The sequence below is a fragment of the Anolis carolinensis genome, chromosome 6 (genome assembly GCF_035594765.1).
Source record: "Anolis carolinensis isolate JA03-04 chromosome 6, rAnoCar3.1.pri, whole genome shotgun sequence".
Classification (NCBI taxonomy): Eukaryota; Metazoa; Chordata; class Lepidosauria; order Squamata; family Dactyloidae; genus Anolis; species Anolis carolinensis.
This window is the reverse complement of record NC_085846.1, coordinates 40,484,358-40,509,148: the sequence shown is the minus strand read 5'-3', so window position 1 is coordinate 40,509,148 and position 24,791 is coordinate 40,484,358. Positions and strand designations below refer to the sequence as shown.

The 24,791-nt window shown below is 42.9% G+C and overlaps 1 protein-coding gene across 3 annotated transcripts; it reads right to left on the bottom strand.

Moving 5' to 3' along the window:
• Window positions 1–6: 6 nt before the first annotated feature.
• On the bottom strand, window positions 7–24,167 carry plekhh3 (pleckstrin homology, MyTH4 and FERM domain containing H3). 3 transcript variants are annotated; one of them, XM_062957972.1, is made up of 12 exons: window positions 23,687–24,150; window positions 10,468–10,529; window positions 7,465–7,553; window positions 6,862–7,056; window positions 6,286–6,443; window positions 5,596–5,704; window positions 5,157–5,454; window positions 4,109–4,319; window positions 3,503–3,639; window positions 2,452–2,572; window positions 1,963–2,194; window positions 7–314 (listed from the first exon to the last, which is right to left on the bottom strand). In XM_062957972.1, exons 1-11 carry the CDS (start codon window positions 23,831–23,833, stop codon window positions 1,979–1,981), a joined length of 1,743 nt encoding a protein of 580 aa, XP_062814042.1. In that variant the 5' UTR covers window positions 23,834–24,150; the 3' UTR covers window positions 7–314; window positions 1,963–1,978. The 3 variants fall into 3 exon arrangements, with proteins under 3 accessions (XP_062814042.1, XP_062814043.1, XP_062814044.1); XM_062957973.1 differs by having other exon boundaries at window positions 4,109–4,316; window positions 23,687–24,146; XM_062957974.1 differs by lacking the exons at window positions 7–314; window positions 1,963–2,194; window positions 2,452–2,572 and having other exon boundaries at window positions 3,504–3,704; window positions 23,687–24,167.
• Between the last annotated feature and the right edge of the window lie 624 nt (window positions 24,168–24,791).

Genomic DNA, 24,791 nt, shown 5'->3' with positions numbered 1-24,791 from the left:
AGGAAGTATAGTGATATAAATATTTTTAATACAAGTTGGGGTGGGGAATGCCTCTGCACAGGAGAGAAAACATACTTATCAGCTCCTTAGGAGCATTAATTACCACTAGTATCCCTGCTACAAGTATCTGACTGGAGAAGGCACTGGTCCTGGACAGCAAGGATGCTGTCAAAGCAGAATAGGAGTCCATCAGCTTAGGCAGAGTCATGTCTTTTGCAGTTTGAGTGAAGTCTTGGTTAGTGTAGTCAGTGAGTCTCCCGTTGCAGGGTGGTGCTGAACATGCTTGCCTGTAGAAGCTGCACAATCTCCTTTGCCTGAAATCAAGGCAGAAAGTCACTGCGAGATCAGATGTCATCCGAACCCAGTCGCTAGCAGATTTAAGGCTTAAGCCTGATATTTGGAGCTGGGACCAGTGCCATATTTGCACAAGAGTGAATAAGCTACATCTCAGGGCCTCAGATTATGATTGGTCTTTAAACAAAAGAAAATATCTTGTGCTTCATGTGTTCCGGCCCCATGATGGTTGTAGCCATCTATCTATGGGTGGGGCAACTAAGAAGTGTCCAGTCTTCACTGCTACTGAAGTTGATGGGAAATGGGATACAGTCCCTGACTCTTTCCTTGTCAGCAACACCCTCTTGGGAATCTTCATGGGTGGGAAGTTTTGTACTCTGTGCAAGAGGCACAGTATCCAAAACAAGTTACATGCACAAGTGATTTTCCAATCCATCACTAATAAAAATTTCCAGCCAAAATGTTAGAATATACTGTGGGTGCTATGCTATTGGACTTCTTAGATTTGGAAAAACCCATGTCTTAATCCATTGAAGATGGCTGCCCCAAATAGTTCCTTTCCTTTTTGGCCAAGGCCAGAAACAACAAATGAGTGGGAAATGCCTTAATGATAAGGATGGTAGTTTATATTCTGCAAACTATTCAGCTTCCAAAAATGATCTTTTACTGAAAGATACACTTAACAACTAAGAGGATCGATGTTTATTGCTGAAACTGGGCAATACAAGAGATCTCAAGAATCATTGAATAATGACAAGATTGCTACAGCTTCAGCTCTGTCCTCTGTAATGCTACCTAAACCAGAGTGAATTACAAAACAAAAAACAAAACAAAACCAGATTTCTATAATTCTGTTTACTACTTGTTTGTTTCAGATTATGGCACCTGTCATTTTAAATGTATCATCAATGTATTTTACATACATTCTTTAAAAGAGTAACTAATGGTTTTCACATTTTTCATTAAAGGGAGTTTCTGGGACTGAGAGTGTGTGACTTGCCCAAAGCTATCCAGTGAGTTTCCATGGCCAAGCAGGGATTCAAATCATGATATCCAGAGTTGTAGTTCAACACTCAACCCACTGTACCACACTGGTTTTTGTGGGTGTTGGTAGCGTCCCACATACCCTTTTCCAGTACTCTTTGTCAGTGTGTCCTGGATCAATGGTGAAGAACAACACCCAGAAAAAATTCCCATAAAAGGGAACAGCTACATCTGAAACTCTTTTAAGTGTTAGCTTGCAATCTACAACACTATCTCCTTGGGGCAGAAGACAAAGCAGATTGGCTACCAGTCTTTGTCCTGTATGCAGTGCTATCATTCCTACAGCAAAATAGAAATAGTATACTATTTTGGCTACCTTTTAAACGTGCATTTTCCAAGATTAGGAATAAATGTCCTTGTCTGATCTTAACAGGCAAGAATGATAGAGATGTCCAGAAATAGAAATCTATTTCATAAACATGCCTCTTTTCCTACCAGCACTATGTGTTTTATACCCCTTCTACATTTGAAATCCATACTATGCATATCCTGCTTTGCCAAAAGTACCACCTCACTCCTCACAACTCCTGTGCACCTCCTGTCTCCTGTCATTCTTAGCATGCCAAACACCAACTACATCTCAACATCATGCCTAGTGCTTTTAAAAAGGAGCTGAGAACTTACCTCATGAGCCTCTACATCAAAGAGGGCAAAACCAAAGGCCAACCACTTGTCCACCAGGCTGCGATAGGTTGGTTTGGCCTCCAGTTGTCTCATCACTTGAAATCGCTTCCATCTGCTCATGCTGGCCTCTTCCTGAAGATGGCTGTGTCGTCTTTCCTTCTGTTTCACCCGCTGCTTGGCCAGAGAGGTGCCGTTCCAAAGTCCAGCAGATAATACTGCAGTGATAAATCCCCTGGTGGCAAAGAAGATCTTGGAGTTAGAATGCAGAAGAGTAAGAGTAAGTACAGTAGGCTGACAGGCAATAGCCTGCCCAAAAAACTTGAGTTGAAAAGTTGCCATTCAGGATCAGCAAGTAGAATGCAGCTCCAAACTGGAATGCTTCCTTAGAGGCAAGCACAGAGCTATGGAAGAGCAGTTTGTGAGCCTATAGAGAAGTTAAAGAAGTGATACTCTTTCCAGGCTCGACCTTTAATGAAGCCTGATCCTTACCTTTTTAAATAGCAGTGCAAATTCTTGGCTGTCGCATGGGACACTGTCCACGGTTGGACGCCCATAGTGCCTGAACCAGAGTCTCGCGGGGGGCTTCCAGTATTGCTCTTCCCCAGTCAAGCTAGATATGACACAGAAGCAAAAATAGTCTTTCAGGCCAATACGACACCAAACTCCCAACATGACCTTTGTGTTTGGTCACCTTTTATAGAAATTGGGCAAATGGAAAGGACTAGCTGATAAGACTAATGTGGTCTGCCAAATCTGGCCTGCCGTGTCATTTTATATGGCCCTCCAGATACTGGACTACATCTGTATTCCTCATAATTAGACATCATTACTAGAGATGATGGGAGTTGTGATACGGTAACATCCGGAACCCTGCACTTGGTCCTGTTTACTCAGGATAGTAGAGTTTGGATTTAGATACAAGGCTTGTGGACATGATGTCTGACTTCAAACTATCCTCTCAACCTTTTCTCAACCTCACAGCCACCAGTGTTGTTGGGTTCCAATATCCATTACCCCCAATCCACACGGTAGATAATCAAAAGTTATGGGAATTGCCATTCAATAACATCTGGGGACCCACACTGGGTAAAAACTAAAGAGCACCGGCCACTTCATGAAAAACATAGTTGGCTCTCTATCCATGGATTCTGTCCATGGATTTAATGGCCCTTTGAAGGCAACCATAAGGCTGATGTGTCCCTTGATGGAAATGAGTTTGACACCCCTGAACTATTCTCCCTGCCCTGTCTTTTTGGCCATCCCAACTAAAATTGTACACAGGTTTCTTGCCTTTATCTTAAATCTGCACTATATCCTTATTTTGCACATTCTGTTTCTGCTAGTTGTAGGGAGGCCCTCATCTCTATAGCCACGTGCTTATACCTCCTTCAGTGCCCCAATATTTACTATCTGCACAGCTACAAAGATCTTGCTTGATTTTAAATGTTAGATTTTTCAACATATTGTCAATTTCTGGGTCCATTCCTCTGTTCCCTCACAGCAAAAACACAAGTTACAGTTCTATGTAAAGGACACTTACTTTTCAAACCTAGCGAGGACATCTGCCACCAGGGCATCCTCTGGAAGGGGGCATCCATGCTGCCAGCTTTCCTCATAGAGGACAAACGAGTTGGGGCTACAGGCCAGGCCCAGGCGCAACATCAGTTCCCGGGCCACCTGGGACGAGGAGACAAAGGAGGTGACAGGAGGCCTGGCCATTTCCAGCAGGAGGGCACTCAGTGCTGCAAAGGGGACACAGACAGGGTCAAGCATGCTGAGGAAAGATAGCTGTGGGGGAAGAGGGGATTGTAAGGTGAATTCTTGAATGCTTGGCCCTCCTGATGAAGACAGAGGCAACATCTTTGAACAGAGGTGAGCAGCACAGTGCAGCCCTTCAGATGTAGATGGACTTCAGCTCCCAGCAGTTCTCAACTTTGACTATGCTTATTAATACTGATGGAAATTGCATCTGACAGCATTTCCCCCTCTTATTTAACACTTGTTCCCGATTCAGGTAGAGATGGAAGTAGAACCAGTATCTCTTTGTTTTGTCACAACTTTCTACACACAGTGACGGATTTTATTTGGAACTGAAATATCACCCCTGTTCCCACCCCTGCTAGCTAGGTTTTTGTCATCTGCTCACCTCTTGGACTGTGGTATGGGACGTGATGGCCACCTGGCACGTGTCAGTGCCAGGGCAGTGCACAGTGCACACCATTTCTTGGCGTCTCATTAGCCGTGCAATCTCATCCAGTGAGGGCACACACTCCCGGCCCTTAGTCTTGCACAGGGCCTCTGTGATGAAGTGTCCATACAGAACCATCTCTGAGTCGGGGAACCTACGTTCTGTCCTGCTAGGGTCAAGAAAGGGCCGGCGTTAGGAAAAAAAAAACACACAAGGCATGTGGTGCAATGTCTCCTCAGCATGAAAACTGCTGGGCCCACAAGGAGATTCCCGACAGAGAAACTATACATTCCTTTCATGTATCAGATCAACGATCTTTCTGCTCAGTTTCCTGTCTACCAGCAATGACTGAGGCAAACCACAAGTTCACATGCAGGGCACGATGGAAATATTCTTCCCTGCTTGTCAACCCACCATCCGGTAATCGGAAGTATCCTGTCTCGGAGTACAGAGGCTGGGAGGGAAGACAAGGAAACTTTTCCTGACTGGAAAACAACAACCAGAGGACCTTTTCATTGGCCACCCCAAGGCTGTGGAATGACCTCCTGGAAGAGATCCAACAGCTAAATGAGCTGTCAAAATTTAAGACATAATTAAAGACCTATCTCTTCCGGCAGACCTACCCAGTCCGTTTTAACTATGACTTTTAAATCACCTTCTATATTTATTGTGTTTCAAGTTTTGTCTCATGTATTTTAATGTGTGTGTGTTTTAATATGTGCTTTTATGGTTGCATTTTAACTATGTTCTAACATGTGATTTTATAGATGTATTTAATTAACTATGTTGTGCCACACCTAAAGCTGAAAAGAGAGGCAGATAATAAATTAAAATGTATTATTATCCTAAAACTTTTCCCCATGAAAAAAAGCTGTGCAAATTAAAAAAGGACAAAATTGCCCGCAGATTGGTGGGGAGGGGGCTGTCCTCTTAACTCTCTGCCTTACACCATGAACAAAGCATGAGAGCAACCATCTGCAAACTTTTTTCCTTCCCAAAAGCTCACCGTTGTAGATGCAGCTGCAAGTAGCATAGTACAGGCAAGGAAGGCAGGAACGTGCAGCTCATGCACGTGAGCAGTTGCCAGTAGCGCAAGTCTGAGGGTGCACCTGGCATTGGTGGCTCTGTTGTTTGCTTCACCAGTTGGCAGTAGATCTCATCCACTAGAGGTGGGAGGTCATGGCAAGTCTGCAGCACCCCTTGCATGAGCAGGGCTGGCTCTCGTACCCCCTCCAGTTGCTGCAGGGAGTGAAAAAGCTTAACAGCTTCATCGCGGAGCCCTGCATACCCTTGGCCACCTGGAGCTGCAGAACACAAGAAGGAAGCGATATGAGCTCTTACTCAAATTTCCATGTACCCAATCCGTCTAGCACCCAGTCCCATACTGCCAAAAGATCAAGGCCACAATTTTACAAGGATACAGTAATGTGTCAGGAGTCACTCACCTGCATAAGGAAAAGGCAACAACGGTGCATACATTGGGCCACCCGTATAACACAGTACAGGATTATTGTGATAAATCTGATCCAAGATTTCTGGGCTGTTACGGTTTTCCTAGGAGGGGGAAAGAAAAAGATCTGAGAATCATTCCAATTCTATCCAATCAGTACCAGAAATCACTTTACAAAGCTGGTGTGTATGTGAATGCCTGCTGTTAACTAATCAACCTCATGGACCTCAGGGCACAGATTCAACCAAGCCACTACTCTAGAATAGATGCATGACTTTTCGTGTTCTCCAACCTAAAGCCCTCCAGATGCAACGTCCTATAACTCTCATCACTGTGGGGATAATAGGAATTTAGTTCAACACTCAGAAGGGTTGGTCAGATAAATACATTTTGAACAATCAACAGAATTGTTATTTCAGCGTTCATAAAACAATTCAATTTAAAAATAAAATAAACATAGAAACCCCTCAGGTCAAAGCTATATACCTAAGACTCCTCTCCTGACATTCAGAAAGCAAACCATTCAGTGACCATGTGATCCTCATACATTTCTAAAAATATATATCTTCCCAGGTTCTTGACTGCCAGTTAAGATACTGATCAACCTCCCACGATCATTTCTAGCATCAACACTATGCTCTTGTGATGACTCAATCTCCAGCCACTCCATCCATGTTTTCCTCACCTCAATGTCACACATGAGAATCTGGGTGGGGGTCTGCACAGGAGCCTTGCTGACAATGACCTTCTGCAAAGCACAGACCCAATGCACAGCCTCATTTAAGTGTTCTGTGTATAGTCGGTAACAATGTTTCCTGCCAAAAACTGTAACGGCCCAGTATCCTGCAGAAGAGGGAAAATGAACATGTTGTTCACAGAAACAATAGAGGAAACACGCAGGCCTTAAGAGTTCCTCCAACCCAACTTCACATTCATATGCCAAATAGCAGAAAGTGTTCTGAAATATAATTGTTGGGATCCAAGGTTAGCCTCACCACCACCCTATATTCCTGTAGATAACAGAGTGAAAGCTTTGAAAGGTGGTTTTCTGGACTACATCTTAATGTCCATGCTGTATGGGGATCCAAAAAAGTAACCCCTCAAATTTCTGCAGAAGGCATGCAAAATGAAGTTGGTTGGAAAAGAACAAGCCTTAGGTTGCCCACTACTGCCACACATACAAAACAAAATTATGATTAAAAATATGATTAGCCAGGGCTTTCTCCTACTTTTGAGCCATAAACAAACACAGATTATTTACCTGTCTCTTTGTAGGTCTGCTTGTCTGGCCACAGCACAGAGCAAAGGCTAGTGAGAACAAGAGAGCCAAGGCGCCGGGCGCTCATCTCACACCCGCTGTAGTAGTCAAGGGATTCCTCTGTCAGCACGAACCAGTACTTGCGAGGACGCAACCATGGAGTTTTAATACCACCCCGGACTTCTCTCTGCAGCCAGCCTGGAGGATGCAGACAAAAAGGGAAAGATGGACCTTGAATTTAAATCAACCCCTTCCTTAGTTGATGAAGGTACTTTCAAGGGTGTGGAAAGAGGTTCGGTCCTGATTACAATGAGCTACAGGTGATTAAGTGATCTGGAATTTTATGCAACTACTGAGTATAATACTGAGTTTAAATATTCTTGCATAAATTGCAAGCTGTAACTAGGGCAGCAGGCTTGATTAAAGTGTAGAAAAATTATTCCTTCCATGACACACACTGACCTCACCCCACTCCCCCTCCACAAAGTACTGGAGACCTTCTCCATTACAAGACTGGACAGTGCTGGAGTTCCTACCATGATTTCAGGCAGGTGAGTAAGAAAATGACCCCTAAGTCTAAACTGTGTGCTACATGACATATCTCACCTTTCACTATAGCATCAGATTCACCTTGCACTCGACCACACTTCTTCTCTGTGATCAAACTGTGCATTTCTTCAGTCACTGGCAAAGACCTGAGGGCAACAATCAAATGTCAGGGGAGGAAGTCATCAACAAAACACAACTGAGATGTAAACCAATTTTTTCTCTACCTCAAGATTCTTGACTTGCTTTCCTCAACCTGATGGCCCTTGGGTAACTACTATCTTCACCCCTGTCAACATTCCCAATTATTTGCTGGCTGGGAATAACAGAAGTTGGAATCCAACACATTTACAGAATGTAGTCTAGATTCATATCCATTTCAGTTCTGGACCAAAATGTCCTTTTCCCCTGCTTCCTCTGCAGTAGATGTCTTCAATATCTACACATGTAGAGGTGTCTTTAACCCCATAGTGCTGCTTGGTATCCATTTTGTCTATTTTTTTCTGTGCCTTTCTCCTTATTATTGCCCTTCTTTCCCTTACAAGGTGAAAGACAAAAGAAAATGGCAGCTTGGTTCCTGATCTGATCCATTGAAGAGTACAGGTATTCACTACTGGGTTAGATACCAGTAGTGAGTGATAGTCTGAGATGAAGTGACTCACAACAGCAGCACTGCCCTTGTGTAAATATATGGTTAAAAGAAGCATACTCTTAGATTTAATGACTAATAAAAAGATGGGGTCAGGGTTTGCAAGGTCTGAAGATTGCTGCTCTACTTTCCAAACTTCTTCCAATACATACTCTTATTCTAGCACCATTGCACTTTCCCCTTTGAGCGAAAAGAGAACTCAGCCCCCCACACCCCTTCCCTCCATAGTTGTGGGAAAATGGGATGCAAGCTCTTGCACTGTTAACCTCAGACTAAAAATAAGCTGTTTATACAGAAAGGCTGCCAAGAATTTGGGAAACGAAGCAGCTCAGTACAGGATGCTGGCTGGACTGTCTGAGAGAAATGTGTGTGTATGTTTAAGAAACAATGGAGGAGAGGAAGAAAGAAAACAAGAAGAAGAAAAAGGAATTTCATAAGAAGCAGAAGTGGTGTGCCTCTCTTCCCCATTTAATGACCTTATGCTGAACATTTTGAGAACCAAGGATCCTTACTTTCAAGGATACTTCTAAGGACACAGAAGACAGAAATCCTCCAGGAAAATAAGACGTTTAGTTACTCTAAAATGAGAGTTGCTAAAAGTCAAGCTTATCTAAAATACATACTCTTTGGCATGGAAGTTCATTGAAGATATATTGGAGCTGGGAATATGAGTTCAAACTTCTAGGCACTCTCTACGTGACTTTATCATTTGGTATAATACAAAGAATGATTTAAGAGGTATTCTCAGGCCTGCCTTATGTCCTCTGCTCTAAGCCCTACCTCTACCAAGCAGATGGCCCTAGCTCCACTACTAGGCCTCGGACATCCTATCTCCATTCCCCCCACAAGTTCCCAGCCCATACACACTGCAACAGAGTGAGGGACAGGTCCCCACTCCCTGACTCTCTGCACTTGCCTATCTCTGAACAGGAAGAATCCCAGGGCCTTCAGCCCCAACGAGTAAATGTCTATCCCCTCTGCTTTTTCCCAGACCCTGCCTGGCAAGAGATGAGATAGAACTTCCTCCATAGCTAAGCGTCAACCCAGCTGGGAACTATTAGCTTGGAAGCAGGGCAGGAGGTGTGTGGTCACTACACAGAATTCTTCCCATGAAATCTCATCTCCCGCCATTGCTTTCTAGCTGAAAAAGGAATAAAATCTTAAGGAGTGAAGAGGACTGTTGCACTTGAAAGGCATTCACTTGGATTAGGGCTGAGCCACAGGGATAACATCCAACATCTGGGCTTAACCCTAATTTTTGATACAATACAGGCAGGCCTGTAGCGAGGGGGTGGTTTTAGGGGTTCAACCCCCCCCCCCCCCGAAATTTTTCAGGTTATAAAAAAAACCTGGTTTACTCATGAATTTTAACTGGTTAACCAAATCCCCATGCTAAGTCTATGAGACACAAAACATTAAGAGTCCCTCTAGGCACTATCTCAAGCAGATATTGACAGGTTTGTAGCAGGGAGGGGTGTGTGCTAGGGGTTAAACCCCCCCCCCCCCCCGAAATTTTCAAAACCCCTCCCGAATTTTTTTTCTGGCTACGGCCCTGAATACAGGTATTGTTGTTTAGGGCCATCCCAGCCAAAGGCTGAATAGCCATTATGTGTGAAAGGAATGGGGAGAAAAATAGTTATATCCTATAATGTATAAAAATTATGAAGAGCAGAGAGTCTTTGAACACATGAAGATTATCCTCTATGTTACTATATAGCCATCCTGGGCAAATGTGGTTAGAGGAAACATTTTCAGGAAAGCAAATATATTTTCAAGACCGGCCTAGCCCACAACGTCTAAGATTAAGACATCACATTTGGAAAACAAGATTTCTTCCTCATAGGAACCAACCCCTGCCATAACTCATCTTAGCACCAAGACTAGGTTTCAATGTGCAACAGTTTTCAAAATAAAATCTACTGTAATTTTCCCCTTAAAACTTAAGATACTAATGTCAGTGTCTATATATGCAGCAATAGAAGAAAATCCAATTCAGATGGCCTGTTATGTTGTTGAAGGAAGCTTTAGCCACATATATGCTCAAAATATTTTCTCAACCTTTTACTTCCATGTTTAAGAAACTATTGACTCAAGGCCTGGAGATAAAAGCCCTGACAACATTAAAAAGAGAAGTTAATAATAAACTGGACCTGTGAAAAGCTATGACCAGAATTTGGAAATGTTCATTTTCAAACTACAGCTCCTAGTATCCTGGGAATTGTAGTGTAAAAAAAGACTCTTCCAAGCCCTAAGTCAAAAGACTGTACAGTTCCTATGCAGTGACGACAACAAGCTATAATTTTAACTGTGCATAATAGACAAGACCTCTTCCAGGACACATGCATATGATTCTCCCCACTGGAGTACCAGCTCCTCCCTGCTCACACCCACCCACAACCCACTATACTGCTCACCTTTCAGAACCACTGCTGGCACGACTGCTTGGCTGTGTGAGAGTCACCTGCAAGGTAGGTCCCTGTAAAACCACAAAAGGAGGAAGAGAAATATGAAATATCATTAGGACTCAAGAGCTGCAGATAACAGGGTGAGAAATCCCAATGTAAGGGGATTTAGAAGACAGACTGGAAAGTTTTACAGCAGGGGTAGGAATCATGTGGTCCTCCAAAAATTCTTAAGACTGCAAGTCCCAGTTCAACAGTAAAAAGTGAGGAATGCTGGAAGTAGTAGTCCAGCAACCTCTGGAAAGCTGCATTAGCCCTCCCTTTGGTTTCCAAATTGGCAATTTCAAGAGCAGATTATGGAAAAATCATGTTCTGATGACAACTCTCAGAATCTCCCTGCCAGCATTGTTCATTTTTGTTGAAGGATGCTAGGAATTCAAGTCCTTGAAAGAAACCTTTCCAACAATACCCTCTTCCCAGCAATATTATTGTTTGTATATTCAAAAGCAGGAGGCTAGCTGGAGGAGAGATTGGGAATTCATAAAAATAACATTGGTACATGCAAGCCGTCTACCCACCTCATTTCCCAACCACACAAGGAAATGAATTATTAATCTACAACTTTCCCAGGCTGCCCAGGCGGCTGTACTATTCCTCCCAGGCCACAGTCTGACTAGCAATCTCCCCCTCCCTGCATGCGAACACACACACACACACACCACACAGCAAGCTACAGCAGCTGAACGGGTTCCTTTATCCTCAGGCGACCTTGGTGTTGGGCTCCAGACTGCGCAGAATTGCACAAGCACATGGCTGAATAAGATACAGGCAAACAAAGTCCTATTGTAGCCAAGGTTTCCTTCCTTTCCAAGTTGGGGGGGAGGTACGTCAGAAGGACAAACAGGTTCCAGCAAATGGCACAGGAAACCCCACCTCGTGCACCTAATTCAAGGGGACTCCCTTAAACATGGCAAAAACTGCCACAATTTTCTTCTATTGCTGGATATCGTAATGCTGTTGCTGCCAGCTTTTATGTTTTAAATGGAAGCCAAGGTATCAATTAATGTTAATTAACTCATTATTTAAAGGAAATTTGAGATGCTATTCAGGAGAATGGATAGAGTGTACAGGACACAAAGTACAAAGAAGCCCCTGAGCTGCTCCCCCTACAGCAAAAGGTCCATTTGACTTGTTCCTAGGGAAAGCGGGGAGGAGGAAGAGAGAAACTAAATATAACGCCAACCCAAGTAAGGGGGAGCAGGGAGCTGCTGCAACAGGTACTGAGTAAGGACTGGGCACCACTTGCCCTCTGGCATTAGAACACCTGTTATAACTCAGCTGAAGTTGGCATGGATTTTATTTGTCACAGTGCTGCAGGCACAGCAAGATTGACAGCAGCTATCAGCACAATATGGCAGGATTATTTCAGAGATAAAGCAAAGGCCTAGGGAAGGGGGGGTGGTATTCAAGCTGACAAGCATTAATTTCACCCTCAAATGCTTACAGAATGTGGAATCTGGAATCCATGACAAGGGTTGGACTGGATGGTCTTTGTGTTCTCTCCCACCTTTAGACTTCTACAACCATTTTTTAGACATTCAAATTTAGCCCATCCAGAAGCACAGAGGCTTCTGGATTCTATCATAAAAATCATTTCTTACTGGAGAAGAAGTGAAGCACATAAGAAATTGTCCAGGCATCCAAAGATTGAGGAGCTCTCCTTTATTTCTATGCTACATAAACACAGGATGAGCAGCTCTCCAATTGTTGTCATCACCGGCTATGCCAACTGGGATTATTGGTAAGAGATATACATGGTCCCTAGCCCTATTCTATAATCTTTTGAACTTTTCTCACAAAGTAACCACTCTGTACCCACATTATACTCTGGTCTTTGAAGCTCTCAGCTTTCAATGGCCTAGGGGATAAAAGCCTTGTGACTTGAAGGTTGGGTTGTTGACCTGAAGGCTGCCAGGTTCGAATCCCACCAGGGGAGAGTGCGGATGAGCTCCCTCTATCAGCTCCAGCTCCATGCGGGGACATGAGAGAAGCCTCCCATAAGGATGGTAAAACATCAAAAACATCTGGGCGTCCCCTGGGCAATGTCCTTGCAGACGGCCAATTCTCTCACTCCAGAAGCAACTCAGGTTGCTCCTGACACGAAAAAAAAGAAGCTCTCAGCTCTCCTCTGTTTCAATTTAGAGAACCCTAAAGGTCATGGAGGCAAGAGCTGAAGAGGAGTTCTACTTTAAAACTACTTATTGGAAATATCTGAAGCACTGGTGACCAACAACAGCAGAGATAGGAATCGTGCAATTCTTTAAAATTGCAAGGCTGCACATCCAACTTTCCTGAACCATCATAGTCAATTGTCAGGAATGTTTGGGGTGGCAATCAGCAACACCTGAGGGGACACATGGTTCCCATTACTGTACCTGAGGAATGAATAAATCAGTAACAAAAACGTGTGCTGTGACTGGCACTAGGCATGTCACAGCACCTTTCTGAGAAGCCACAACATAGTTCCTACCCCTGGACAGAAATATACTTACGGTATTTCAGCCCCTCACCATTTAGTTTAGGACAGTGGTTCTCAACCCGTGGGCCCCCATGTGTTTTGGCCTACAACTCTCAGAAATCCCAGCCAGTTTACCAGCTGTTAGGATTTCTAGGAGTTGAAGGCCAAAACATCTGGGAATCCAGAGGTTGAGAACCACTGGTTTAGGAGCTTGTGAGGTTCAAAGAAAATGTATGCTTCTCTGTGATTTAGACCAAGAGAGAAATCAAAGGCCCCCGTATGATCTCCACCGCCTGAATTGTTAGTATGGAGTCCTTTGCTTGCTAGGCATGTTTAGCACAGGTGGCTGATTGAGGAAGTAATAATAACAACAACAACAACAACAACAAGCTTTATTTTTGCATCTCACCACCATCTCCCCGAAGGGACTCAGGCCAGCTTACAACAGGACCAAGCCCAACAAAACAGTCAACCAAATAAAAACATCAACAAACATATAAACAAGCCAATCAAGCAACCAAAATCATGCAACCATGAATTATGTGGTCTTCCAGGTGTTGTTTGCCTGCAAGGGAATGCTGGGAATAGCAGTCCAACACCTGGATGACTGCCTGACTCCCACCCCATGCACACAAACATTATCATACAACTTGGCAACATTTCCTACTAGCTATTAAAAGAACGTGCTATCTCCTTTAGATAACATGATTGCATCATGATTCATTATACTAGGTCCAGATAGATAGAAGTATCACTATGCACCATTTTGCACATCTTAAATGAAAGACCTGGTCAACATTGCTTCACAAGAAGACCATATCCCCTTGAGAGTAAGCTGTGAAGAATCACAGGTCAGAGGATTGGTCTGAACCAATTACTCATAGACAAATTCCAACTACTGCAGCATTTTCCATTGCTCTTTTTATTTCAGCTTCTTCCTGTCCCCCCCCTCCACCTGTTTGAAACTTGCCACTGGCCACATGTGAAAAATTTCAGTAATCCACCTGGTGGGGGAAAGTATTTGAGAAGCAGATTCTAGCAATTAGTGGCTAGTTTATGAAGAATTTTGACAAAAGCCTAAAAACCTGGCCAGTCTATATTTTTTGTAAAAAGAAAATACAATTTAGACATTTTAAAAAAGACAGCCCCAAATCTACTTTTTCCACATTTGATGTCCCTTCCCAAAAAAGAACACGATAAAGCCTAAAGCCTAGGTAATTTCTTATAATTGCACAAAATACATGGTATGTCTGGATTTCACAGGTGCATAGTAGAAGCCAATTCTGGGCTTTTCTGTCAAATTCTAACCAGCAGGCTCTTGGCAATATTGGGTACATCTACACTGTAGAATACAGGTTGACATCACTGTAGCTCAATAAATATGAAATCATCGAAATTATAGCTTTAAAAGGTCTTTAGCCTTCCCTGCCAAAGAGTGTTGGGTGCCTCGCCAAAATACAACTTCCATGATTCCTTAGCATCAAGCTATGGCAGTTACTGCTACAATGTAGATACACTGTTCTCATGATTTGGCACCCCCCCTCCCTCCATTTCTCTCTCAGAAACCCTTGGAATATATCACACGGCTCAAACACTGGACCTGAACCAAAGCCACTGCACAGACAAATGTGTGCCTAAAAAGTCAGATGGTGACTCTTTCAAAGGCTGACAGAGCCTTGCTGTTTGTAAGCACAGTCTCTGGATGAAGTCACTCAAAGGCACAGTTGTCAGAATAACAGGAGACAAAAAGCTGCTGTTCCAAGCACTGTTGGCTTTGAACCCTTTTGCTTAGATGACATCTACCTTTAGACAAAGCCACTGGGCTTGAATCAGCCTTCTGCCCCTCTGATCAAAGGAGGCATTTAGGTTCTATTACTGCCACCTGTTCTGCACGTCAGCTTTGCCTCTCTGTTGTTACCCATGAAACCCCCTAAGTGGATATGGGCTGAATGCCTCCTATGGACCACACTTACCCAATCCAGGTGGACATTCCTTTAATCCCTTTCCCTAAGAAGCTAGGGGAGAGGGGCATGGTTTCAGATAACGCCGCAGCACATCTGGCAGGTATTATCAGATGACCAGATTGGAATCTGGTCTCTGTACCTTGACAAGATAACTTTTGAACTGGCAAATGCATTCCTATTGAAGAACTGCTTTGGCACATTTTGCCACTAGGAAAACAATTGCTAAGTGGTAAGGGTTCCTTCCTTTGGAGAAAAGGATAAAACTTTAGGTTTCTGTAACAGAGGGGAAAGACAGCACCGGAGGTATATGACATTTATATAATTATATTTAAATGCAATGTAGAAAAAAAATCTTTTCTATACTAAAATATGAAGCCAGCCATTGAAACTGGCTAGCAATAATTGCAGACAGACAAAATTCAAGCATTAAGATGTCGCAATTGCTTCCTTCTGATGCAATGGCCATAAGATTTGAGCAGGCTTTTCCAACCATGTGCATTACCAGATGCATTTGACCAAAGTTCCATTATCTGCCATCATGGCCCTTGGCCTGAGATTATGAGAATTGCACCAGGTTAGAAGAAATTGTTTTAGGTGGTTTTCAACTGAAATGAGATGTATTCTTACAAAACAGGAATGAATCAAGATAGTTCAATATATCTTCAAATTAAATGTGGCATTCCTTAGTATACCTGCCTTAAGGATAGAAGAGGGCAAGCAGCTAAGGGACAGGGATGGACCAACATTCAACTGCAAACTTCCTATAGTCAGTTGGTCTCTGTTGGAAACAGGTTGATCAACAAACTCATACTCTAAACCAGCAAGACTCCTCTTTTATACAAGGACTTGATATGAGCCCCATCAGAACCCTGGCTATTAAAAACAGCATAATGGTATGCTTGGCGCTAGACATTTTCCACTGTAAAGGCAGATGTGGATAAGCTGATGGGAAAAATCTGTCCAAACGAACCTGCCAATTACCCAGCTGTCTCTTGGCTCCTTTCTTACTCAAGATGAGTGAGAACCTTCTCTTGCCTCCACTCAAAAGTAAGTGTCACCTCATACTGGCAAGTGTAGCAACAATGTTGTGTGCCTTCAAGTAATCTCTCTTATGGAGACTCTATCATAAGGTTTTTTTTGGTAAGATTTATTCACATAATAATAGTAATAATAATAATAATAATAATAAACAAAATCCAGCATATCTATCTTGTTTGCTGTGTCATAATATGTCGTTGTGTCAATTATTATTAATAATAATAATAATAATAATAATATCCTGCTTACAACATATTAGAATCATGTAAACAACAATCCAAATTACCTTGCCTTCATCTGATTATAGACTATAGATCCTGTAATTCCTTGCAGTCTCCCTTCCAAGTAATAACTAGTTCTGACTCTGCTTATCTTCTGAGATCAGACCATGTAAACAACAATCCAAATTACCTTGCCTTCATCTGATTATAGACTATAGATCCTGTAATTCCTTGCAGTCTCCCTTCCAAGTAAGAACTAGGTCTGACTCTGCTTATCTTTTGAGATCAGACAAGATGTAGTGCCGATGCAACAGAGGCAACAGTATGTTGGCTACTAAAATCTATAACATTTTAATATAGACATATTAAAGAGGAGTAAGGGGTTTTGAACTGAGGACTGAGCCCTCCCTCAAATATCTTGCAACATTGGGGCACCAAGACACTTATGTTGTTGAGTTTCCTGAGGAATGATCAGTCAGAATTGTACTAAATGATCAAGTGATAAATATTAAGATAGCAATAGTTGTCAAGTTTTCCCAGGAATAATAAAGGCCGCCTAAAATCTATCCTAGACACACTTACTTAAGAGTATGCTGAAGTGAAAACATGTTTAAATACTCCTTCTGCTTATGAGACTATATATGTTTGAATGATACTGGATAGAAAAAAACAATCTGCCCTGCAAAAAGGCAAAATTAATAATGACCAATAATGTACATATTTATCCCCCTCCTTTTAAAAACGGTTCTGGACAGTCAAAATTCAGATCCCACTCTACCCTCCCACGAAGAGAAGGGTAACTCTTCCTCTCCTGTGGAGTTCGAAAAGACAAAAACGGAAAAACCTAAATACCAGTTCCTGCCAGCCAGCAGTGATGCACTCCCTCAACATGTCCCATCCCGTTCCTCTTGACAGAGCCTGCCTTTCTGACTAAAGAAGCATGAAAGAAACACTCAGAAACAGAAAGGAGTGTTGCGTGTATGTGCAAAAAGGGCAAACGTATGACTGATTGTTTTCCCCTCAGCATTCCAGCTCTCGGTTAAACCAAGCTTTCTGAAGTAGTTAAGGGTTTTAAGGCTGATCAAATTCTCTCAACCCACTGAGTTTGTGGTTCAAATTAAGATGTGGCTCCTCCTCATTCTGGCCTTTTGGGATGAAGCCTCCCTTTCCACTTGGATTATAGTCCATTTAGGCCTAACCCAGCTCTCCCAAAGTGTGGCTTGAATTTTTGCATGTATCAAAAAATGCCATCACAAAAATTATCCAAAGGTCAGACATGGGAAAGTTATTAATTTGGGTATGTTTTTTCTCTCCCCCAGAATAGGTAATACAAGATTCCTAAAAATCAATTAGACCAGCTTATAGCTACGTGCTTATGGCATCAGAACAACAGCTCAGCTCTTTGAGCAGACTTTACACCCAGCCCTCACATTAAGTCAAGATGGACAACATTTTCTTTCTGGAAACATATCTTCCCTACAGGAACAGGAAAATTAATAAAGGAAGTCAAGGAATTTGTATTTCATTTCTCAACTGACTTGGCTCCTCCCCCTGAAAAAAGATGACCACAATGAGAGGGGCATGCAGAAGGAAGAAACACAGGCATCTCTTCTGCTTTTATGGACATCCAGAATGGCAGGAGATGAGTTGGGTGGATAGGGGAACTAAACATCATAAAGTCACCAGATCATGTCCAATCTTGAAGGCTCCTGCTTAGCTTAGTCTGATTAGTATTTGGATGGGAGATCATCAGCAAATACCAGGTGCTAGAGGTTATATCTGATAGGAAGAGATTGAAAAAACAATCTCTGAATATTCTTGCCCGAGAAAACCCTATGGTGATGTGGTTCCCATAAGTGTACAGCTAACTTCAAGGCACAGACATACCTGAAGGGCTTATCTATGTCATCGTTGAGTGCATCCATATTGTAGAATTAATGCAGTTTGGCACCATGTTAACTGTCAAGGATCAATGGTATGGAATTATTGAAGTTGTAGTTTTACAAGGTGTTTGGTCTTCTTAGTCAAAGACTGCTTGTGTCACACCAAACTACAAATCCCAGGATTCCATAGAATTGAACTATGGCAGTTAAAGTGTTGTCCAACTGCATTAGTGTTGATGCAGCTTTTGTGAGCTTTGTGACAGGCAGGCCATGCAACCCAGGATTCATGTCAACCAAGAAGTAGCCTGGCTATCCTTCACCCTCCAAGCTTGGCCTCAGCTCTCCATTACTTGCTTCTATCCACAATTAAATAGAAATGGGCTTCAGGGAGAGGAGTCTTAAAACAGCCAAGACAACAGCTTGACCTGCATAATTCATGACTATGGCATTATATAAGTAGGAGGAAACACTCCTGCCCTGCATTCATCTTGCCAGAAAAATCCAATGGTTTAATGAATTCTACCTATTTGGACACATTTTTTCCCCACAGAAATAGGATGAGACAGCCTGGATTGATTTTCAAATGGTTGTTTAAATGGGTGAGGTACAGGATAGAAAGAATAAAACACACAAGGAGTGGACCATTAACAGGGCCCGTCTACAAGTTGTATAGCAGACAAATAACATCAAAGTGTCCTTGCAGTAATGGTCTAAATATCCTGAAGGCACAATACCCCATCTAAACTTGGAAGCTAAGCAGAGTCAGCCATGATTAATGTTTGAATGGGAGACCACCAACGAATACCAAATGTTGTTATACAAATCTATTAACTCCCTTCATCCACCCTTCTGGTCTGTATAGGGAAGGCAAACTTCCAGAAAGAAAAGGACTGAGTGCAGAAGAGATGCCTCTATTTCATCCATATATCCCCTTCCAAAATATAGCCTTTCTCTTCAGGAAAAGGAGCCAAGTCAGATAAAACACAAAACCCATTAACTCTCTTCACCTTCCTGGTAGAAGAAAAGTAAACTGCCAGAAAGAAAGGACTGTTGTGAGGGCAGAAAGCATGCCTCTGTTGTCTTCCTTCTGTATCCCCAATTCCAAATTAAAACCATCCTCTTCAAGAAGAGTAACCAAGTCAGATGAAACACAAAACCCCTTAAATCTCTTCACCTTCCTGGTCCCTATAAGGCAAGCATGGACCAGGTGTTTTGATCCTCAACTACTAGCTCTTAGGAATTGTGGGAGTTGGAAGCAGTACTTAAGCCAACATCCAATGAGGAAATGAGAATTTACAGGGTGTGTCTAAAGAAAAAGACCAACGGAAATTAAAATCGAGAGATGAGCTAGGGATAAGTGACTGGATCTGTTACCATCAATGGCATGATCAGTTTAGGAAGTATGTTAAAGTAGGGTTTGCTAACAGAAAATTGACGTTGGAAGGTATTCTTGAGAAGGGGAATAAGGGCTTAGTTTCTAGATTATATAAATATACACTAGAATACAATCTAGGAGACAACCAAATAAAAATCGCTATGATCTCCTGGGCTAAAGATCAAGAGAAAAATATTGATCTGAAGAATTGGGAGCATCTTTGCAAAAGTGGGTTTAAATTCTCAATAGCTCTCTCCATCAAATAAAGTATGTATAAGATGTTTTATAGATACTATATAACGTCAGAGACAATAGCCAAAATGGATAAAACCCAGCTAGGGGAATGCTGGCGGTGAAAGATGCAGAAAGGCACTTTTTTCCATGTTTGGTGGACCTGCTGGATAGTAGAAGATTTTTGGGAAAAGGTTTTTAAGGAAACAAACAAAACGATTACTAAGAAAGTTCAGAAAAATTCAGAAATGTGCCTTTTAGGAATATTCAGAGACAGAATTAGCAAGGGAAATGAGGAAATGTGTCAAGATAGTTTTGTTGCAGCTAGAATGACAATAACAAAAGCATGGAAAGGTGAAAAAGAAAAAGGATTGAAGATAAAAGTTATTAGCATATATTCAAATAGCCAAGTTATCTAATGGTATCCAGGGAAGAAATAATGAAGAGTTTGTTAAAAAATGGAGGCTAGCATTTGAATACATAGACGGTTCAGGTCCAGGTTATTCGGCCAACCACATCCCCGTGTAAGAACCTGACCGGGCCCTAAGATCTTCAGGAGAGGCCCTTCTCTCAGTCCCTTCTCCATCTCAAGCAACTCTGGAACTCCCTGCTCAGGCAAGCCAGAATGGCCCCCTCCCGGCTGTCCTTCCGGCAGCAGGCTAAAACCTTATTCAGGCAGGCTTTTAAAAAAGAAGATTTTTACAATTGTCAGGGGCTACTGTGGTTTTATATGCTTTTAATTATGTTCATATTGTTTTAATACTTGTATATTAATATATTTTAAGTTGTACTGCAACACTTTTAGTTGTGAGCCGCTTTGAGTCTCCGTATGGAGAGAAAAGGCAGGATATAAATAAACATAATAACAAAAATGGAAGAGAAATTTGGACTTTAAAATAGCCACAAGGGAAACTTTCTGAAGTAGACATAAGGGTATATGTTATTAGATATGGAGCTCACAGTGAGTAATGTCAGAAGTCAAGGGTGGTGGATTCACAGGTGGGGGCAGGAGTGGAAAGACTTGGCAGAATATTGAAATGTATCTGTTTAGGGGAATGACATCTGTATTCGATGTATTTGACTATCTTTAGATGTTTCCCCTTTGTATATTTTGTATTCCATTAACTTGGCTCAATAAATTTTTTTTAAAAAGGAATTGGAAAAAAGGGATTAAGAAAATAAATGTATCTGATTGGGGGAACAAAATACCTGTATTAGATGTATTTGACTATCTTTAGATGTTTCTCCTTTTTATATTTGTATTCCATTAACTTCACTCATTAAAAATTATTTGATTTTTTTTTTAAAAAAAGGAATTGGGAAAAGGTGATTAAGGAAACAAACAGATTACTCAGAAAGTGAAGAAAACCCCAGAAATTTGCCTTTTATGAATATTTTGAGAGAATTAGCAAAGGAGATGAGGAAATTGGTCAATAGAATATTATCTTTAGACGTTTCTCCTTTTTATATTTTGTATCCCATTAACTTCACTCAACAGATTAGAGAGCTGGGCCAAAACTAACAAAATGCATTTCAACAAGGACAAATGTAAGATACTACACTTGGGCAGAAAAAAATGAAATGCAAAGATACAGGATGGGTGATGCCTGGCTGGACAACCGTCCACGTGAGGAAGATCTTGGGAGTTTTTGTGGACAACAAGTTGAACATGAGCCAACAGCGTGATGCAGCAGCTTAAAAAGCCAATGGGAGTTTAGGCTGCATCAAAAGGAGTATAGTGTCTAGATCAAGGAAGTCATGGTGCCTCTCTATTCTGCTTTGGTCAGACCTCACTTGGAATACTGTGTCCAATTCTGGGCACCACAGTTCAAAAGAGATATTGAAAAACTGGAAAGTGTCCAGAGGAGGGCAACTAAAATGATCAAAAGGTCTGGAGACCTGGGGATGTTTAGCCTGCAGAAGAGAAGGTTGAGAGGAAACACGATGGCCATGTATAAATATGTGAATGAGTGTCATAAGGAAGAGGGAGAAGACTTGTTTTCTGCTGCCATGGAAACTAGGACTAGGAGCAAGGGGTTCAAATGACAGGAAAGGAGATTTTACCTGAACATTAGGAAGAATTTCATGAATGTAAGAGCTGTTCAACAGTGGAACTCTCTGACTCAGAGTGTGGTGGAAGTTTTGGAGCCTAATTGTATTCCCCCTTTAAAAATACAACCTGAGAAATCTCCATGACCTGGTTCCCAATGAGGTGCCGGAAAGCATAGAGATAGAAATAGATTTTATTTGCAAACCAGAACCTGCGGGTAGAAGCGGTGTAAGAAAGTGCCACACCAAGACACAGCTCAGTTGAGGGTTTTTATAGGATTTTCAAGTATGTCCCAGACTTTCATACACCTTCCTTTCCCATGTCCCTTTTCCCTTTCATCCTGGTACTATCAAATATCATTTGGACTTTCTGGATCCTATTTGAACTTTTCTCCCTCCGCTGAGGTTCCCATTTGGTTCAAACTATTCCTGTTTGAACTTTCTTGCATCTGGGGGCCCTTCCACATAGCCACATATATGTGTGGAAGGGCCCTCAGATAACTCAGTTCAAAGCAAATATTGTGGATTATCTGCCTTGATATTCTGGTTTATATGGCTGTGTGGGAGGGCCCATTATTATTCTGTGATTCTATGAGGGCAGAAGAAGGGGTGCCAATGGTGTCTTCCTTCAGCGAGGGCCACAAAGACATTTCGAGGCACAGGTAAAGAGTGTGCAGATACAGCCCAGTCCAACTTGGGAGTCCCCATACCCCACCTGGAAAGCATTGAAATAAGAAATTGCTTCTTCCTCCTTCCATGAGCCAAGCTGCCTCACTCTGAGGGGAAAGAAATGCTGCTCGCTGCTGTTTCCTTCTTCGAAGTTCCACACTGGGACAGGGAGCAGGAAGCCCATAGCCAAGGGGGCAGTTTAGGGGTCTAAACAACCCCAAAAAACTTTCAGGTAAAAATAAACCTGGTTTACTCATGAATTTTAACTGGTTAACCAAATCCCCATGCCAAGTATTTGAGAAGCAAAAATTAGAATCCCTCCTGAACTGCATGCACTATCTCAACCAAATGCTGATTATTCACAGTATCATTACCTACCTTTCTACCAATTTACATTGCAATAGCAGCAATAGTGGATTCAGGGCCCTTCCACACAGCCCTATATCACAGAATATCAAGGCAGAAAATACCACCATATTTTGTCTGAACTGGGTTATTTGAATCCACTCTGCCATATATTCCAGTTCAAAACAGATAATGTAGGATTTTATTCAGCTGTGTGGAGGGGGACTGAGGTGTTCACCACTAAGCCCTGCCAAAGAAACAATGGAACAAAAGCGAAGAGAAGAAACTGTGTCATTGTTAGATTTTGGACTTTATATGAACAAGGCTGCTTCTGATAACCAAGTGAAAGCTCAACCAATACAAAATCCACAAAATTGCCAGGATATGTATTTCCTGTGGGTAAGAAGAGGCACCTAAGTTTTCAACCCAAATCATTTAATGTACAAGGTGTGTTCTGTAAGTACGGTGTGGTGTTTGGGGGGGAGTTGGGGGTAAAGGCTGATCAGCAGCAGCTTGGTACATTGGCTGCTAAACCATTGGTGCGATGGGGAAATGCAATAGAAGTCTTCGATAGACACTTAAAAACAGTACCATCAGAACTTGTGCTTGGCTGAAAACTTCTTGCTAATTCACAGTGGAAAACGTCCTGATGAAACCCGTCGTCATAAGAAAAGAAATAAGAAAACAGAAGAAAACAGAAATAAACTTCTGCCAATTGTGGAAACTATTATCCCTTGTGACCGACAAGAACTGGCTTTAAGAGGGAGCAATGATTCAGGACCTATTACCTGTGAAAAACCTTTGCACAGTGAAGGTAATTTCAGGGGCTTGTTGAGATCTTGAGCCAGATCAGGAGACACTGGCCTGAAAAGTCATCTTGAGGGATAAAAGTTTCAACCCCTCCCGAATGTTTTTTCTGCCCACGGGCCTGCACCTACCTCTCCGACGACGGGGCTCCGCAGCTCGAAGGACTCCTCCGCCGCGGCCTCCTCCTCCTCCCTGCCCGCCTCGCCATAGTCCCGCCGCAGCAACGTGAAGCCTTGCCTGCAGCACAGCAGCCACCACAAACCGCCGGGAAACGGCATCCGGAGCCGGACTAGCAAGCCTCCCTTTCTCTCCCTCGCTCTGCGTGTGTCTCTTCTGCTCAGGAGAGGCTGAAGCGCCTCAGTCCCGCCGCGCCTGCTCGCTTGGCCTCGCCCCCGCCGGGCTGGAGGGAGCGGAGGGCGCGGCCTAGTCCCGGCCGCCCAAGCCAGGAGCCGCCCTTTTCCGGGCGGGGGGTGGGGGTGGTGGATGGCGGCTTCCCGTGCGCCCCGAGGCCTGAGGGAGGGAAAGCGGGGAAAGGCCCTGCTTCCCGCCCTTTGCCCCAAACGCCTCCGAAAGGGCCTGGAGGCCGCAAAAGCGCTTTGAAACCACGGCGCCGCGTGAGGCCTGTTCCCGAAGCAGGAAAGCGGGGGCGCGCTCGGGAAACTGGAAGCGTATGGACACTTTGGGATTCTCTGAAATTAGGGGGGAGGGGGGAGCTTTCAAAACAACACTTTTTAGGCCCGCTCCATTTCGTAACACAGGCCCCTTCCACACAGCTGAATAAAATCCCACAGTATCTGCTTTGGACTGGACTATATGGCAGTGTGGACTCAGATAACTCAGGGCCCATCCACACCGCCGTATATCAAGGCAGAATAACCCACATTATCTGCTTTGAACTGGAATAGATTGCAGTGTGGACTCAGATAACTCAGGGCCCATCCACACCGCCGTATGTCTTGGCAGAATAACCTACATTATCTGCTTTGAACTTGAATAGATGGCAGCGTGGATTCAGATGACTCAGGGCCCTTCCACACAGCCATATAACCCAGAATGTCAAGGCACAATAACCCACAATATTTGCTTTGAACTGGGTTATCTGAGGCCTCTTCCACACAGCTGAATAAAATCCCACCTCTGCTTTGAACTGGAAAATATGGCAGTGTGGACTCAGATAACCCATTTCAAAGCAGATATTGTGGGATCATGAGGGCTGGCCCATGAGGTCATGAGTCG

What these genes read in the sequence shown, in the direction of transcription:
- plekhh3 (XM_062957972.1), bottom strand. Translation starts at nt 23,833, where the DNA reads ATGCCGTTTCCCGGCGGTTTGTGGTGGCTGCTGTGCTGCAGGCAAGGC. An exon ending in ATCTGATGCTATAGTGAAAG is followed by an intron (nt 7,057 to 7,464) that starts GTGAGATATGTC and finishes TGCATCCTCCAG; the next exon opens with GCTGGCTGCAGAGAGAAGTC. An exon ending in CCCATACCACAGTCCAAGAG is followed by an intron (nt 3,640 to 4,108) that starts GTGAGCAGATGA and finishes TCCTCGTCCCAG; the next exon opens with GTGGCCCGGGAACTGATGTT.